Source organism: Liolophura sinensis, chromosome 9 (assembly GCF_032854445.1).
Source record: "Liolophura sinensis isolate JHLJ2023 chromosome 9, CUHK_Ljap_v2, whole genome shotgun sequence".
NCBI classification, from domain to species: Eukaryota; Metazoa; Mollusca; class Polyplacophora; order Chitonida; family Chitonidae; genus Liolophura; species Liolophura sinensis.
The window spans coordinates 17,459,434-17,479,019 of record NC_088303.1 but is presented as its reverse complement, the minus strand read 5'-3'; the positions used below and the strand labels follow the sequence as shown (position 1 = coordinate 17,479,019).

The 19,586-nt window shown below is 38.4% G+C and overlaps 1 protein-coding gene across 1 annotated transcript in view; it reads right to left on the bottom strand.

Moving 5' to 3' along the window:
• Positions 1–3,112: 3,112 nt before the first annotated feature.
• Positions 3,113–19,586, bottom strand: part of LOC135475924 (deoxynucleoside triphosphate triphosphohydrolase SAMHD1-like) — a 32,141-nt gene continuing 15,667 nt past the window's right edge. Inside the window, exons 5-16 of the mRNA XM_064755889.1 lie at positions 19,345–19,460; positions 17,631–17,701; positions 15,526–15,675; positions 15,085–15,132; positions 14,368–14,529; positions 13,908–13,999; positions 12,622–12,678; positions 11,411–11,609; positions 9,961–10,059; positions 6,610–6,714; positions 5,163–5,318; positions 3,113–4,438 (exon numbers count right to left, since the gene is read on the bottom strand). Coding sequence (XP_064611959.1) covers positions 4,289–4,438; positions 5,163–5,318; positions 6,610–6,714; positions 9,961–10,059; positions 11,411–11,609; positions 12,622–12,678; positions 13,908–13,999; positions 14,368–14,529; positions 15,085–15,132; positions 15,526–15,675; positions 17,631–17,701; positions 19,345–19,460 — 1,405 coding nt within the window. The 3' untranslated portion in view covers positions 3,113–4,288. The remainder of the gene's footprint in view (positions 4,439–5,162; positions 5,319–6,609; positions 6,715–9,960; positions 10,060–11,410; positions 11,610–12,621; positions 12,679–13,907; positions 14,000–14,367; positions 14,530–15,084; positions 15,133–15,525; positions 15,676–17,630; positions 17,702–19,344; positions 19,461–19,586) is intronic.

Sequence of the window (19,586 nt, the reverse complement as noted above, 5' to 3'; positions counted from 1 at the left end):
GAAAACTGCTGATGCAGTTCTTCTTGCCCCTGTAGCTCACCCCTCTTCCAACCCGGATAGGGCTAAAATGTCATCTTTCATCAGCAAATCTGCCATTATGTTTGAAAAGATTATCTTGAATTAGTGAAGGAAGTATTCCTAAAGGTAAACACTCTTTCTCTACCCCCCCCCCCCACCCCCAGAGTTAATTGGGGGTTGTTGTTGTATGACTGTAGGCAATACATGAGCTAGCACAGTGAACAATGAATATGTTCATTAAAGGGGGCACAGCCCATACAAAGCTACCCATCTTTCATATAAAAGCATTTCAAGGCTATCATATAAAACATGAACTAAAGGCATGTACCAACTTGAAAATGGCAAGGAGATTTGGCCACCCTGGATGGTACATGGGCCTTGGTCAATGGACTATGGTGAAGGAACATTTGCCAACCATTACTATGCTTTTCTGGGTTTACTCTCTATGCTGCAGTCTTAATTCATGGAAAACAAGCTACTGTTGTCAGGCTGTCGACCAATTAACATAATTATAGACTTACAGCATAGAGAGTAAAACCAGAGCAGGGTGTGATAGTTGGAAAATGGTCACATGATATATCAGTTAAATATGGCCTCTTTATTTTAACAGTTTATGCCGCTAAGACCACCAAGATGGGGGAACAATGAAAAGCCTCTGTCACACAAACTGACTGAACCTACATCTTGTGTAACACACAGAAAAAATAGCCATACAACATCATATCTTCACATGTTTTATATCAGCATATATTTATTTAAAGCCAATTACATGTACTTGCAGTCAACCCTTGACTAAATCATATAACTACATATAAATGCATCAACATTTAAGAAATCACCATCAAATGGAAGAAAAACTCAGTCAATAAAAAACCCACACCATGGGACATTCATGGTATATAAATAGTCAGGAGTGTAATGCACACTGGCCATATAAAAACAATAAAGGAGTTTGGCATAACTGTTTTATACTGTATTGTTTTATACACTTAAAATAAACTATGGTTAATTCTCTCCCTATGAACAGATTCTGGGGTAAATGCATGTAAAGTCCTAAATTAAAAGTGGAATTAAGTACTAGTTACATGAGACATTGATACATGGAGAGGAAGCATTCCACAGAGCCATTACACATGCAGTTGGCAAAAATATGTTTACAGCATTACCTGCAGAACTTGGGGCTCAAGCTTTAATATCTGAATTTATGAACACGCTTAAAGCTTATTGCTGATCAGACCTGGCATTTGTAACAGTTTTGTAACAGTTTTGTACCACTTAACTTCAAACTGTAACAACTACACTTGAAGTGTCTTTTACCATATATAAATAAGGTCACATAGAGATTTTAAATATTTGAACCATAAATAAGTTTAATAGTTTTCCTGGATTTACATATTTCTTATTGGTGTTTACACCATAACTCTAGCATAGTCCACTTAAACAACAGTTTTCAAGAGGCCACATAAATGAAACAAACTCATTGTCACAACATAGCACCAGAAGCTTTTCCAAAATACATCACCTCATCAAAAAAGAAATCAGAGGAGCATGACAAACCTCCTGACATAGCATCACACCAAAGCATCATTCAACACACTCACTCAGGAGACCACATGCATGTAGAGGTACATGGTCCTGACAAACCTCCTGACCTAGCATCATAACAGAGCCTCATTCAAACACACCACCTCAGGAGACCATATACATGTAGAGGTACTTGACCCTGACAAACCTCCTGACATAGCGTCACACCAGAGCCTCATTCAACACACTCACTCAGGAGACCACATGCATGTAGAGGTACATGGTCCTGACAAACCTCCTGACCTAGCATCATAACAGAGCCTCATTCAAACACACCACCTCAGGAGACCATATACATGTAGCGGTACTTGACCCTGACAAACCTCCTGACATAGAGTCACACCAGAGCCTCATTCAACACACCACCTCAGGAGACCACATACATGTAGAGGTACACAGACTTGACAAACCTCCTGACCTAGCGTCACAGCAGAGCCTCTCATTCAAACACACCACCTCAGGAGAAAAAACACATGTAGAGGTACATGGCCTTGACAAACCTCCTGATATGTTGTTACACCAGAACCTCATTCAAACACACCATCCCCGGAGACCAAATACATGTAGAGGTACATGGCCTTGACAAACCTCCTGACATGTTGTTACACCAGAACCTCATTCAAACACACCATCCCCGGAGAACACATACATGTAGAGGTACCTGGTCCTGACACACCTCCTGGCATAGTGTCACACCAGAACCTAATTCAAACACACCACCTCAGAAGACCACACACATGTAGAGGTACTTGACCCTGACAAACCTCCTGACATAGTGTCACACCAGAGCCTCATTCAAACACACCATCCCCAGAGAACACATACATGTAGAGGTACATGGCCTTGACAAACCTCCTGACATAGTGTCACACCAGAGCCTCATTCAAACACACCATCCCCGGAGACCACATACTTGTAGAGGTACATAGCCTTGACAAACCTCCTGACATAGCGTCACACCAGAGCCTTATTCAAACACACCATCCCCGGAGACCAAATACATGTAGAGGTACATGGTCTTGACAAACCTCCTGACATAGTGTCACACCAGAGCCTCATTCAAACACACCATCCCCGGAGACCAAATACATGTAGAGGTACATGGCCTTGACAAACCTCCTGATATAGTGTCACACCAGAGCCTTATTCAAACACACCATCCCCGGAGGCCAAATACATGCAGAGGTAGATGGCCTTGACAAACCTCCTGACATAGTGTCACACCAGAGCCTCATTCAAACACACCATCCCGGGAGACCAAATACAGGTACAGTAAACCTCCGATAATTTCATAGAAGTCTACACCAGCTAACCACTGTTTATCAACAATTAATCATCTTTCTGTGCTACACTGTATAGTTTGCACAGCTGGGCAATTAGCTGGTGGAAAATTCCACAGAATTACCAGCGAAGTACATGTACTGTACATGGCAAACCTTGACATGGAGCTTGAGTACATACAGTCTGATTTGACCCCATGCACAGCCCCCCCACCCCTCCACCCCCATTTGGCAGTGAACTTCACCAAATTAGTTATTACAAAGTTATTGCACTCCATGTGCACTGACACAGATTTAATACTAATGACTTAATTATGTGGGTGGTGATTATAAAACAAATGTGTCCTGTAGACTGAGAGTAGTGAGTATTTAATGTTTATGACCTATCACAGAATACTGTGTAAACTTTGTATATTCATGGTGCATGACACATTGAACATGTGTACAGTAATACACATGCATGTGCTATGCTCTTTGAAAAAAACAAAGGTGTATTAAATGCAGACTTAATGTAAAACATACATGTTAGTGGAGTACTAGTACCCAAAATGTAAATTAAAATATCCTGTAAGGGCAGGATATAAACATGTACTGTAATTGCAAAAGCACAGAAATATGAAGTGTGCTAAGGTTAAAACTGCATGTTGTGTATGCCAATATCCTGTTTTTCATTGACATAAACCCAGAAAACAATAAAAGCACCTAATAGCCTGATGTTTGCAAAGAAATCTTCTCAAGGCACTTCATACTTATGGTCACACAACCAGGGTGGTTTTAAACCGTCCATGTTTGCATGACCACAAAATTTAACAAAACTCAAAACTAAAATATTCAACAGTATAATATGGTTATAATAAAAAGAAAATAATGAAAGGGATAAAATACTCCATGGAATACATATTTCAATTACAGAATACATAATAAAACAAAGCCAATCTTTGACAAAGTGACAATGGATTAAAACTGAGCATGGATTACCCTAACGAATATAGCAATATTGTAATCACACGGAAAAAAAAGTAAATGAAATCAAATTTCTGGATAGGCATATAAATCAAACAGAAAAAAGTAAACGAAATCAAATCTCTAGATAGGCATAATCATTGGGAGATATAAAAGTTTGGAAATGGAAAAAAAAAAGATATAAAAATTAAAGAAAACAACGATGACAGTTATGTCTGTAACATAAAAATGGCAGACATTCCATATATATTACAATATCACAATAACCTAAAACATGGAAAACAAACAGCATTCTCCTTCTCTAACAATTGTGCACATAAAAGAGTTATTTATACAGTAAAAGGCATGAAATACACAAAAATAAAATCTTAACAACACAGGTTGGCCAGTGAAATTTGGTTCAGACTAAAATTGTGGCTGTATTTTGTAGTTCCAGTGCAACATCAGAATTTATCAAGTATTTTCTGTTTGGCTTTACACTTTCCCTGCACAGACTTAGAAGCGTGTCCTTCACTGCCTTTCCACGGTGTCACCTGGTCATTAGCGGTTTCTTTGGTCTTGACAGATGTCATCTCTACAGCTAGCTTCCCACTCTGAAAACAGCAGTGAAACTGTGTAGTTAACAGCAAACCGTGTGCTAACAAGAAACTATGTAGTAACAGCACACTCTGTACTATAAACAGCAAAGTGTGTATTAAGAGCAAAGCATGGATTAACAGCAAAGTGTGTATTTACAGCAAAACATGTATTACCCAGCAGACTGTGTACTTACAGCAGACTGTGGGCTAACAGCAAACAGTGTACTATAAACAGCAAACAGTGTACTTACAGTAGACTGTGTGCTTACAGCAGAATGCGTACGAACAGCAGACTGTGTATGAACAGCAGAATGAACTAACAGCAGACTGTGTACTAACAGCAGACTGTGTATTAATAGCAAACTGTGTACTAACAGCAGACTGTGTATTAACAGCAGAATGAACTAACAGCAGACTGTGTACTAACAGCAAACTGTGTACTAACAGCAGACTGTACTAACAGCAAACCGTGTGCTAACAGCAGACTGTGTATTAACAGCAAACTGTGTACTAACAGCAGACTGTGTATTAACAGCAAACTGTGTACTAACAGCAGACTGTGTATTAACAGCAAACTGTGTACTAACAGCAGACTGAGTACTAACAGCAAACTGTGTACTTACAACAAACTGTACACTAACAGCAAATTTTGTACTAACAGTACAATACATATGAAATGCCCCAGTGAGTTACTCTGCATCAATCCATTAAATGTTTGAAGACAAAACTCAGTAATCACCTTTGCTTCATTCATGCCATTTTTCGAGCACCACTCCCTGAAACAGCTGAAAAGTCTTGAGACAACTTCAGTTTTCTTTAGAAGATTTCCATCATGCCTTTTGATGTACAACCGAATAATCTGCTCCGAGAAAGTATTTGGAAGCATCATGGACACCTGTTCAACCCACAAAGCAGTAAGCAATAAAGTGAGAAACAACAAACTCTTCAATTTGGCTGAAAGATTTGATTGTGAATGAAGGAAACAAGTTGACAAAAATAGCATGCAATGTAGATGACAACCCTCAGGTATACATTAAAGCAAAGCTAAGTAACAGTGTTAAATGCAAATGAATATAAGATGTTCATGCATGTGTTGTGTATTAAGTTTGATGTATCTGCCTTTATACCTAGTTGAAGAGGTACACCTGTACAGTTTATTTACATTTATTTATTTATTTATTGATTTGCTTGGTATGTAACACTGAGCTCAAGAATCTTCCACTCACATGATGGCAGTCTGGTTTATGGGTGGAGGAAACCTATGGTCTTGGAGGAAACCACCAACATTAAAACAGTGGTACACCGTAGCTGACAAAACACCTGATTTGAAGCTGCATACAAACAGCTCTTGAACACCACACCTCAAGATCCTTGAGCCAGCACCTTAACCAATTCAGTTTTATTTATGTATATTGGAGTTTTACACCATACTCAAGAATAAAAATTTCACTTAAACGACGGCGACCAGCATTATGGTGGGCGGAAATTGTGCAGAGTCCTGAGGAAACCCATGACCATCCGTAGGTTGCTGCCAGGGTTTCCCAAACATGGCCATAGAGGAAGCTAGCATGAGCTGGACTCACAGCGACCGCATTGTTGGGAGGCTCCTGGGTCAGCATATTTAGGTAACTTAGTTTTAATATGTATGGGTGTTCAACGTGGTATGGTGTACATGTGGTTATTATGGTTATTATGATCTTAAATGAAGAGATCAAGAAGGAAGGTCAACGAAAGTCTGGTGAAAATCTGTACACTGTAGTTTTGTTTCGCCAATATAAAGCTATTAGTCACACATCCTCAACCATTTTAGAATGAAGGAAGCATCTAAGGAAGTTTGGTAACAATCTGTTCAGAGTAATTCTGTTCCACGAATATAATAAAGTTAATCAGTTGCATATCCTCAAGCACAAGTCCATTAAGTATGAAGGTCTCAAGGGTAAAAATCTATTCACAATAGTTCTTTCTGAAAAATAAGCTTTCTGACATCTGCTTGGGGAAACTCTCAAAAACACAACAAATACAGATTAGCACATTGGCATAAATCAATTTCATATCTAAATAACACAAGTGTATCACTGACAAAGCAGTTTGAAAAAATGTTAGTACAGAAAATGACCTCCGTGTTGTAGTTCTGTAAACAGTTTGTATAATATGACTTAGCTGTGGGGTTTTAAAGGTAAACAGACCTGTTCTTTCCTGATCTTGACTGCCTCGTTTGGTTTTTCTTTTGAATAAAAGTGGACACGGTCAATAGGGTTATCTTTCTTCATCCCATAATCCAAATTCACAACCTGTCAGAGAAAGTTTATCCCACTATAACTCTGTTATAACTCCATCATAACAATGAGACCAGTTTACATGCAAATCTCCTAAATCTTCTTGAAGATGCATTTCAACTAATCTTAAGTTAAGGTTTCTAAATCCCATGCTAAAGAAACGTATATGTATTGGTTAAATGTTACAATAACATTTTTCATTCTTGAAATTACTGTCAACATGAATGGTGTGAAAACATCTAATTTATTACTGCCTAACTGTCACCATCTTTGTTCGGTGTTATATACTGCGGCTGGGGTAAACATTAATGGCTATTACAAAAGAGTTGTAAAGAGCAAACAACCTCAAATACTGGTGGTATGGGATTTAACGCCAACCTGGGTCAAACGAAAGGGTACTGAACTCCGGGACCGTCCCTATAAATCGTTTGCTTCGGTTAAAACGAATGAAATGAACGAACACTCAAACGATGAATGTTGAGTTCGTTTGCTTTTTTCCTTGGAGCCGATTATTGGAAACAGCTGAAAGGGGAGCAGGCCTGGCGCAAGTAGTCACGCTAGCTCAGCAGGGAATGTCAACAACAATGGCATGCTTCACTGATCAGAACTGTCGGGACAATGCCCAGCTGTATTAATGATGTAAATCTGTTCTACACGACACGTTGACAACACAGTAAATTAAATACCAAATTAGTACAAGAATCAGTTGTTTTTTTTTGTTGTTTTTTTTAGATTTAGCTTTCTCAACTTTTAGTTACTTGGTTGAACAAAATGTTATGAATCCAAATGACTCCATTGTTATGTAACAACGATTTACAGGAAACTCTCCACCCTGCGTGTCTCGAAATTGTCGACCGCTTGTCTCCACAGCCTCTCTTACATTACATCTACATGTAACTGATAGTTGAAAAACTGCCATTTCATCAATGAATAATGCTGCCTTTCATGTGAATAAAGCTTTTGAAAAGCGCCCGCTAGGGTAAAACAATTGTGCCCAAACACGGAAGAGGCTTCCCTTTACTGACCACGTGTCTACCTTGGCGGGAGAATGACATCAGTCTGACAGACCATTCTGAAAAACTACTTTGCAAAAGAAACAGAAGTCAAGAAAGACAGTTTCTAATCCATTTACAGGAGTATTTGTATTCATGTACAATGTACACTTTTGTCATGACTTCAAAGCCCAGTGGCTGTAAGCAAACTGTGTTGGGAGAATTTATCAGTCACTGGGAAGGGTGGCGAGAAAGACCGGGAAAGACGATAAGCAGTGTGACAGAAATAATAAACAATGTTCGCTCAGTTGACAACAAAACTCCAGCTGTTCCGCCTAACCAAATAGAGAAAGGCCCCATTTCCTTTATTCGCCACCAGAACTCGACTGAAAGCTTGACTATGTCTGTGCAGACGTGTACATGTACGGTGTAGCCTAGGCCTGTAGGAGTATCTGTCATACATGTGTGACAACATATTTAGGCCTGTACACTGGGTATCAGTAGACTCTGGGAATATCGTGAAAATAAATAAGTGCGAAACTTGAGCTTTCCTTTTAACAGATTTCATGAGTGTAACCACTGTTTTTGTTTCTTTGGGGTTGTGCCTTGTGTATAATCATGTTTAAAGCCTTTAATGATCGCTGGTTTACACAACGATTTAAATGTATCACTACGCAGTGGCCAACCGATATGGGGATTCATTTGATTCCCTTAAATCGCTTTAACGGAATGGGCAAATGAGGGGTGGAGATCAAATTCGTTTTTTTGGAGAAAATGCAAACGATTTATATGGACGGTCCCTTAAGGTTTTCAACTCAGTATTCAAAGGACTTACAAAAGGTAGCAAGGCTACCAAACAGCTCACCTGTAGGAGGCAAATGAATGCAAAATGGTCAATATAAAATGAACTGAAATCATGAATTTGGTAATTTACCCTAATTAACATGCACACAGTGCATCAGCGATGGATTTATTTATTTATTTGATTGGAGTTTTACGCCGTACTCAAGAATATTTCACTTATACGATGGCGGCCAGCATTATGGTGGGTGGAAACCGGGCAGAGCCTGGGGGAAACCCACGACCATCCGCAGGTTGCTGGCAAACCTTCCCACTTACGGCCGGAGAGGAAGCCAGCATGAGCTGGACTTGAACTCACAGCGACCACATTGGTGAGAGGCTCCTGGGTCATTACGCTGCGCTAGCGCGCTAACCGACTGAGCCACGGAGGCCCCGCATCAGCGATGGAGCATCCCTCTGGAGTCATTTCAGGTCAATGCATGCTGTACCTTTTGAGATACTATGCCTGACATTTAACTCATTATAATACACATTAGGACAGGAATTTAGAAATTTATGGTATTTAATATGCACAAACCATATCAACGATGGAATATCCCGCTCACGTTATTACACTCTACATGTGTGCAAAACCCTGAGCTCAATAAATGTTGTACTTTTTGAGATACCACCCCTAACATTTTGTTTAAGGTGGATTCTAATACACAATACAATAGGTCAGGAATATATGGTATTTAATATGCACCCAATCAACAATGGACTATCCCCCTTGTGCTATTAAGCTCTACATGTGTGCAAACCCTGAGCTCAATACATGCAGTACTTGTTGAGAAACCATCTCCATCACTTAGTTTAACATTGTTCTTCCTGTTATTGGATACTGATGCTGACGCTTAGGGTAGCCTGTACTTTGTACAGGCAAGCTAAATAATTTATTTGATTTATTTGATTGGTGTTTTACCAATATTTCACTTATATGACGGCGGCCAGCATTATGGTAGGAGGAAACCGGACAGAGCCCGGGGGAAACCAACGAAAATCTGCAGGTGGCTGTCAGACCTTCCCACGTATGGGCAAGCTCAATAATGCAAGTAATACAACTGTTACTAGTTGTCAAGGCATAATGTTTAGTCTCTTGACCAAAGTCTTACAATCAATGGCTATGACAAGAAGCAACAGTTCAATCCCGGCCTTCAGTAAGAAATTCGTAGATTCACCCACTCTCAGTGTTTGTATGACAATATGTTGTCAATGATGCCTGTGTAAAGCCAGTAATTTGCCAAAGGTCGATGGTATAATTGGGCATTCCAGTTTTCGCAACCTGTGAAAACTGACCATTACTGTGGAAAATTCTTGGCATTAAACAACAATCAAATAAAAAAAATATATATATAGGTGAAAATGTATGTATCTGTATTACTAGAGAAAACATCATGCCAGAACAAAACAACCATGAGATACAACTCACATGCAGATGGAGGTCATCTTTCGTCATGTTGATGTCAAGTGATTTACAGTCGTCTTTTACCATTTCTTCCAGTTCACTTAATATCTTTGGAATGTCAATCTGTACAAGAAAAGAAGAAATAAAAACACCATACAAAAATATTATGGTATTGTCATTTCCATGTTCACCTGCATGGATTTCTTTGTAATCCTGTGCAGTATGAAGTCTGAGAAGCAGTGGTTTGATACCAGCCTGTAGGATATTAGAGGGGCCTTACATGGGGGTTTACCATATATGTACATGTAGAAATGGCTTGTCAGGTAAGTTGTGAGGTACCAGGTAAGGTGCAAGGAGATGTCCTCCAGGCTCTGTCCACTTTCCTCCATCCATAAACCTGATTAAAATGTATGTGTAAAATATTTTTATTTTGGTTAACTTCATAGACAGGGCATCATTAAATGTTGCTAGGCATCATTAAAATGAGGTGCACATGAAGATTTTGACACCTTATATTATAGAACACCTTAAACCTGAGGAAGTTATCAATCTTACCCCCTTATTGCATGAAGAGTAACTAATGCATGTGCCAGTAGGTCAGAGTAAACAAATTTAAAATGTGATTGGACTCACTTAGTTTAAGGTTATTAAAGTAAGGCCAAATCAGATGAATTTGCAATATGCACCTCCTTAAATATTTGGTGCTATTTACACTATCAAGTCAGAGATTAATTCCCCCAGCAAATTGGAATATAATGCCCTTACACTCTTACATAAATTTCATTAAAAGTAATCAAGGTGTTAGATCTGGCAAATATAAAATATTCCCTTTCTTTGATATTATGTGGTCACTGTACTAAAATTTAAAAAAAATAGTACTAGTGGATCACAGTAAAAATAGACCTTATCAAAAAAGGTTGATAAGACAAAAAGGCAAATGTGGTACATAAACAATATTTGCTCCATGACTCGGCTGATCTGGTCATATAACTCGTTTTTCTGAGTTGAATTAGCTCAACTGCATAACTCAGATTTTTGAGTCAGCTGATCTAAACTTTTCTCTCAGTGTATAAAACGATATAAGTTCTGTATATCACATTTATTTCTAGAGGGGTGGGACAAACACCATGTCTACAATGCTGTGTTATTCCTTTAAACATTGGCTTTATGATGAGGTACCACTATACAAAATGTTAAGACTTCTGCCTATTACTAACAAGCACCAAACCACTAATGCGTTGGTATCCAAAGCTGGCATTATATCCCAAACGTAAAGCTAAGATCAAAATCTAGTAAATCCAGTGATAAGTTTCACGTAATACATATGTAGCATAACTCTGAAAAATGAAAGCTTCATTTTGACTCGATATTTCAACATATTATTCTGCCATCATGAGCAGTGAAATATGTAGTTTAAATATCAACTGGGATCAAATCAAAACAAATCAAATGGAACCTTAATTTGCGGACTCACCCTTTTAACCTCAAAGTTTGGCTTTGGCCAAGACTGCCCAACACATGTGTATAATTGTCTTGTTTGGATCTTTCTCACTATCTCTTGGGCTTTTTTCAGCTTGGGATCTTCACTTATCCTGATTTGTTCGAAAACGGAATCTGTCATTTTGCTGAATGCTACCATGTCGTCCACAGCCTCTGACATTTTTTTCAATTCCCTGAAAACAAAATGGTTACCCGATTTAAGATATGCTGATTGAACTTTCCAGGTGTTCACCTAGTTATAGTTCAAATTTGTACAATTGATATCACACAGATTTGTCATCAATGAAATCTACTGACTGTCACTCAATGTTGTATCAAGACACTTTTTGTAAAAATTAAATATACTTTAAGACTGCTAAAGAAATTAGTCTGATTTTTTTCACAAAAATACTGGAATTTGTTGGTACGCCTCTTAACAATGCATGTAGCTTACGTGTAAACAAAAAAAAAAAAGAGAAATAAGTGTGGTTTTGTCCCTAGAACAGAATATTGTCACTTAAATTTTGAACAGAGATATAGTATTAAACCTGCTTGCCACATCTGAATAATTCAAACTGAAGCAGTATGGTATCTTTGTTGTTCACATCATCTGTACTAATTAATGGTAGTATTATGCTGACAAAAAAACAACAAATTTGAATTGAAAAACTTTATTTTGAATATCTATCTATACTGTTCCGAGTCATCTTTACACGCTTTAAAATACTTGTAGATTTTGTTGCTGTGAGAAGTAAACCAGTCCTTTTTTTTCTGCTTTGATGGAGGACAAAAAGTGTCAAGAATTTGTCTGGACTTTCATGGGACTTTTGTTTCTTCTTTGTTTAGAAACAAATTCTATGTATTTTTGTGACCCTGCTCTAGCTTATTATCTGCTAGCTTTCCAAACTACAAAAACCATGATTACGATGATAACTGTGTTAAACTGCTACTTGGAATGTACATTAGCCAGACTGTAAACTACAATCCTTAAGCATGGTAACGTCACAACAACTGTTCTTAAGGAGGATTGTGGCCTTTCATTGGACCTTCAACATATCTCTCTACCTCAATTTGAATGTGAAGCAAAAGGCACAGTGAAAAAAAAAATGACTCCTTCGTTGACATGTAAGAGTATGATGACACTGACAGGGATGGTTGGTAAGATCCTGAGTTATGTTTGGAAGAAGATGTTAAACGATTTTTTACCCATTTTCACCACGAAACTTTATGTGATCATTTGCCAATACCAGTGCCTCAGTAATCCTGTGAAAAAAAAAAAAGATGCTCCTTAAGACCAGTACAACATATAGTAACAAAATGAAAAATGTGCTACTTGTCAACTATGCAGTCTTCCACTGTTGACCTGCACTAATCCACAACTTCTCACCCGAAGTAGCAATATAATTAAAGAGGGGCAGAGAGAGTGAAACTAGAACAGCAATGGCAGTGTGATAGCTGGCAAATAGTCACAACTAACCAATGAAGTACTGCATCTTGTCAATACACCTCAGTCAGTGTTTCATTCTGTTTGTGTAAATGCATACATAGTAGCAAATTACACACCTTGTATGTCTATTTCTCCAACGAAAGATACTGGTAAACACAGCTCTGGGCCCACTTCTGCACCAGACAACAAGTCTGACATATCTACATTTCCTAATAGTGGTACTGGTATACAGAACAGTCAGCCCAGGGGTGCACAGCCACATCCCACTTCTGACACCAAACAACAAATCTGATTGGTCTACATCTCCTAACAGGGGTACTGATATACAGAACACTCAGCCCAGGGGTGCACAGCCACATCCCACTTCTGACACCAAACAACAAATCTGATTGGTCTACATCTCCTAACAGGGGTACTGATATACAGAACACTCAGCCCAGGGGTGCATAGCCACATCCCACTTCTGACACCAAACAACAAATCTGATTGGTCTACATCTCCTAACAGGGGTACTGATATACAGAACACTCAGCCCAGGGATGCACAGCCACATCCCACTTCTGACACCAAACAACAAATCTGATTGGTCTACATCTCCTAACAGGGGTACTGATATACAGAACACAAAGCCCAGGGATGCACAGCCACATCCCACTTCTGACACCAAACAACAAATCTGATTGGTCTACATCTCCTAACAGGGGTACTGATATACAGAACACTCAGCCCAGGGATGCACACCTGCCTCCCACTTCTGACACCAGACAACAAACCTGACTGGTCTACATCTACTAACAGGGGCATTGGTATACAGAACACACTGCCCAGGAATGCACCGTTATATTATTAAATTATATATATTGTTAATCTCCTAATACATTTATTAAGTAACGTACCCAAATTTTATTTAAGAAATTTCCAATTTAATAAAAGTTTCTTTCAAAACCTCCCCACTATGGAGTAAACATACTTAAGTTTCAGCCACAGGATTTATTTATTTAAAACTTCAAATGGCTTTGAATCAAAATTGTAATAAAACACTTACATGGACTCTACCACTTTATTCACAGGGTGCTGATATGCCCTCTCATGCAGTGCTTTACGAGTATGAAACATCTCATACAAGTTGCCTGCCTCCTGTGTGTGGCAAAAGCACATATATAATAAAAACAATCAAACTGGTGGGTTCAGTAACATAACATTACCAACAGATGCATACAGATGACAGAACGAATACTGGGGCAAGACCACAAAATGTAGGTTTCATATAAGAATGCATACAGAGTTTTAGAAATACAGCTAAAAACACAGCCACAACAACTGAACATGACTACTGAACTTATTAGAAAAATCCAACTGGAGATGTGAACAATTGACAGATTTGTACACAGCAATGGTACACTCAGGTGATAAAGTTTTCATTTCAAACACTATTGCCAGCTCAAGAACAAAAATATCAGCCACCTATTAAACAAGTGTCAGACAAGTCAAAACGACTTTCTCACCTTATCTTTTGAGCATATCTGCAGTCCATTAACATCTATGACGCGTGCAAACTTGATGAACCTATCATGGTCAAAACTATTGCGAATTCCCAAATTATGACAGTCTCGAGCAAAATAGTCCCATTTGTCCACATCAATTCCATTGCGCTTGTTTGCCACAATCTGTCACAAAAGCAAACCACGCAAAATAAACTGTTGTTTATTTACTCTTAACACACACTCATCATGTAGATTAATTTTTATCATCTGTTTTATGTGAGGTCTTAACGCTAGTATTTCTTCTTTCTTCTTTATGATCAATAAGAGATAAATGAAACCAATGCCTTCAAGATATTATGCCTGAAATATACTTGTCTTTGAGGTATTGAGGTCAATAGCATCCTTTACCTTCTTTATTTTGTTAATTTGATCATTGCTTCACTTTTACCATAGCTATCAGTTTTATGGGTGGAGAAAACCAAAATGTCTGGAATGATTCCACAATCTTTGGCAGTTTATTGGCCATCTTTACACAGAAAGCCAAATGGTCTTCCACTAATGATAGACTTAACAACCTTTACTGTCGGCTTATTGTCACCAAGGCCCCAAGTATAGTGACTTGCTCCGACAGTTTAATTATATGTATGGTAAATTTGAGGATTGTTTGACATGTAGGATGGTATCCGACTGGACAATGTATGTTTAAGCAACAAAAGTAATGACATTTATTTAAAATACCTCATATAAAAAGCTCTTCTTGCGTCCTCTTCCCAGGCAGGGCCAGTCCTAGAGAGCAAAAATAAACATACTGCATGTCATCGAACTACACAAACAATGATTTTCTTTTATTTTAAGTTTTATCTTCAAATATATTACACACCTAATTGCTAATGGGGAAATATCATTCAGAATACTTTCAGTTTAAATGGATACCTCTAATTTAATTTATGCCAGCAACCTGCGGATGGTTGTGGGTTTCCCCCAGGCTCTGCCCGGTTTCCACCCACCACAACACTGGCTGCTGTATAAGTGAAATATTCTTGAACTCACAACGACTGCATTGGTGAGACACTCCTGGGTCATTACACTGTGCTAGTGTGCTAATCAACTCTAATTTAATCAACATAAATATTATTAACCTGAATTTATCTGAAAAGTGGTACATGTACAATTAATTACTTTTTCGCCTTCCTTCTGTTTTGGGAGTCCATTGATTAGTTCTTTAATGAACTCAATGTCTCTGTCAAACAATCCATACACATTGAACACCTCCTTCAAACCATTATCGTCCAAGAGATACTGGAACATGGCTACTGATGCCTTCTCGTGCTGAAAACATAAGTTGGATAAGGAGATTACAACTTTGATAACTATGGTAAAAAGGAAAAAAACACGACAATAAAGAAAAGGAATATACTGGAATTGAACCCTAGATTTTCAGGTAACACTTACTTAATACTGACACCAGAATAGAGATACTGTGGCTTTGATCTGCTCATAGCTGAGAACAAAAGACAGAAAAATACACTATTGCAAGCTTGATGCCTGTTCGCATGGTAAACTGCATTAATTAGTTTCATGCAGTCTTGCATAGAGGCCCCATGTTAAGTTCATGAGACTTTCAAACAGTTTTGTGAAAACTTTTGTTTCTGATTTCATGAAAACTACACAACAAAGGCAAAAACAAAGAGCAGACTGAAAATCAGCAGCCTGAAATACCTCAAAGTCCTATCAAAATTCAAAACTTTTTGCGACGTCATATTTTCTACCTATGGCGAGCTTGAAAAAATATAAATGAAAGTTGATGCCTATCTCAACTTTATATACCTAGGATTAGTCTACAAAAATATAAAATTAAATTATACAACAATGGGTCCATTATTGGCTGAGAAAAAGACTAAGAGATTTCACGAAATCCAAAATGGCCACAAATCCACAAGACCAACTTTGCTTCCTATTTTCCTGACACTAAGCATACCTATATTAAAACAAGTTTCATTAAAATCCAGTGGAATTTACAACCACTTTTAGCAGTAACAAAATTTGTGTAAATATTATGCAGTCTTACACAAAGCCTGAACGTTAAATTTTGAAAAGTTGTTTGGCGATGATATGAAAACCACAACTTGGACACGAATAATTCTTTGAAATTCATAATCTTGAGGTGAAGTAGGTCTCAGAATTATTTTTGTTTGGTCCAAATGAGCAGTTTTTACAGTTGACCTAATTTTACAATATTTTCATTGGCCAGCCCAAGCCTAATTTACATATGGAATGCATTTATATTAAGAAGTTTTGATCACCACCCAACTGGAGTCACATGTGTCCAAGTCAATCGGTTTGGTGGTTCTGGAGAAGAAGATTCTTAAAGAGTTTTCATATAAATCCAATATGGCCGCCTTGTCATATGACATAGGGTGACACATTTTTGTCATGCATTACTTCAGACCATAGGCAAGCACTATGTAATATAATTCTCTTTTACACTTGTGACAATGGCCAGCTTATGGGCAGGGATAAATAGGAAGTACTGTGTTTCATCTAAAGCTTACCTTTTTATCAAGGACACATGTTCCTTGATTCTGATTGATTCATCCACCTTATAGGGCCACTTACAAGTTTATGGTGAGGTCTGATTAGTGTCTTATCAGAAAAACTTACGTACTGGCATCAAAAGTATCATTTTAAAGTCTTCACATGCTTCTGAAAGTCTCCTACATGACAAAGTGGATGCATGGTAGACAAAGCGGATGTGTGGTGGACAAAGTGGACACATGGTAAAAGTTGATAAAAATTGCTTCGGCCTTAAAAGATACTTTAAGAGGTAGTATATGTATAAGCCTGTCACAAAATATGACACAAATTACCCCAGTAACCTTCAAAAATTTGGCGAAGCCCACAAAAAATGAGTAGGGTTCTTCTCAAGCTATAATGTCACTGTGTATATGAAGAAACCAAAATTTCATCCAAAAAGGTGCACTTTTCAGAAACAAATAAATGTCATAATAGAGCCTTTTTTTCCCCTGCAGAATTTCACTCAAAGCTTCAAAAAAAGCTTTACGACACCTTCGTATGATCAACTAAACTATCAAAGTCCATTAAAATGATCAACACTGGTCATTTACCATAAGTCTTTTAAACATGGGTATAAAATGTTCAAAGACAGTATATTTACAAGGAAAGATGGCAGGACGGACTGATGCGCACCACAATAAGAATACCCCTAGGTGAATATATGCAGACGGCTCATAGAAAAAGAAAGAAAACTAAAGCAACATTCTTACTTCCCAAGGACTTTCTGGATCAACTGCTGGTATGAAGCACTGATCAAACAAATGAGAAAATGGCCCATGACCTGTGAAGACAAAATAAATAACCAGTTTACCATCCTAATGCAGAGATCAGCTAAATGTATACAGCACTGGTCTGCAAGTTGTCACCTTGCAGTGCAAACAAACAGCAGGGATTTAGAACTTGGCCTGTACAGCTTTGCATGGTGAAGCCATGTATCAAGTTCCAATTCAAATGATGCTGAACCATCTGAAAAGGCTGGAAAACTGATTGGACAAACATGACAATTTTATAATCCAAATGGGATATGGGGGTCACATATGTGTTATGGCCAAGCAATGTACAAAGTTTCAATTCAACAGAATAAACTGTTATAAGAAAAAAGTCAGGAAAATTATTTGGACAAAAAAGACCACAGTGCCATCTAAAAGTTAAACTTAATCTGTAACTTTTGGTGAAAAAGCCATGTATCAAAATTCCACTTAACAAGCTAGACCGTTTTCAAAAAAAATGTCTGATGGATGGACAGACTGGCCGAGAGACAGACAAGGTGCAAACCTCCAACTCATACTGCAGTGCAGATATACAACAGAGGTCTAAAACTTGTCACTTTGCAGTACAGAAATACAGCAGGGGTCTACAACTTGTCACATTGCAGTACAGACATACAGCAGGGGTCTACAACTTGTCACATTGCAAAACACACATACAGCTGAGGTCTAAAACTTGTCACTTTGCAGTACAGACATACAGCAGGGGTCTAAAACTTGTCACATTGCAAAACACACATACAGCAGAGGTCTAAAACTTGTCACTTTGCAGCACAGACATACAGCAGGGGTCTACAACTTGTCACATTGCAAAACAGACATACAGCAGAGGTCTACAACTTGTCACTTTGCAGTACAGACATACAGCAGGGGTCTACAACTTGTCACATTGCAAAACACACATACAGCAGAGGTCTAAAACTTGTCACTTTGCAGTACAGACATACAGCAGGGGTCTACAACTTGTCACATTGCAAAACAGACATACAGCAGAGGTCTACAACTTGTCACATTGCAGCACAGACATACAGCAGGGGTTTACAACTTGTCACATTGCAGCACACACATACAGCAGGGGTCTACAACTTGTCACTTTGCAGTACAGATATACAGCAGGGGTCTACAACTTGTCACATTGCAAAACAGACATACAGCAGAGGTCTACAACTTGTCACATTGCAGCACAGACATACAGCAGGGGTCTACAACTTGTCACATTGCAAAACAGACATACAGCAGAGGTCTACAACTTGTCACATTGCAGTACAGACGTACAGCAGGGGTCTACAACTTGTCACTTTGCAAAACAGACATACAGCAGGGGTCTACAACTTGTCACATTGCAGTACAGACATACAGCAGGGGTCTACAACTTGTCACTTTGCAAAACAGACATACAACACTGGTTTACAACTTGTCACTTTGCAGTACAGATATACAGCAGGGGTCTACAACTGTTACGTTGCAGTACAGATATACAGCAGGGGTCTACAACTTGTCACTTTGCAGCACACACATACAGCAGGGGTTTATAACTTGTCACTGTGCAGCATAGACACACAGCAGGGGTTTACAACTATGTACCTGCCCTGACCATCAACTAAGCCTTCTACAAGAGTCAGCAATTAACTTTGAAGAAATGTCCTCTGATTTCTACCTAGATCATGACAGAGCCCGGCTAACTGCACACAGAGAATGTCCTCCTCTGTAATCTTCAACTCTGGTTGTTTCATCTTTAGAGCCCTTGTCATTTCACCTGCCAGATAACACGTACTGTGACAAACAAACAAAAATAATACAGGTGTTATAATAATCAACACCAACACATTTTTTGTACCAAAAGCCTTCCACCCCCTCACCCCCTCCTCATACATATACAAGAGACTTCATTGGTCTTGA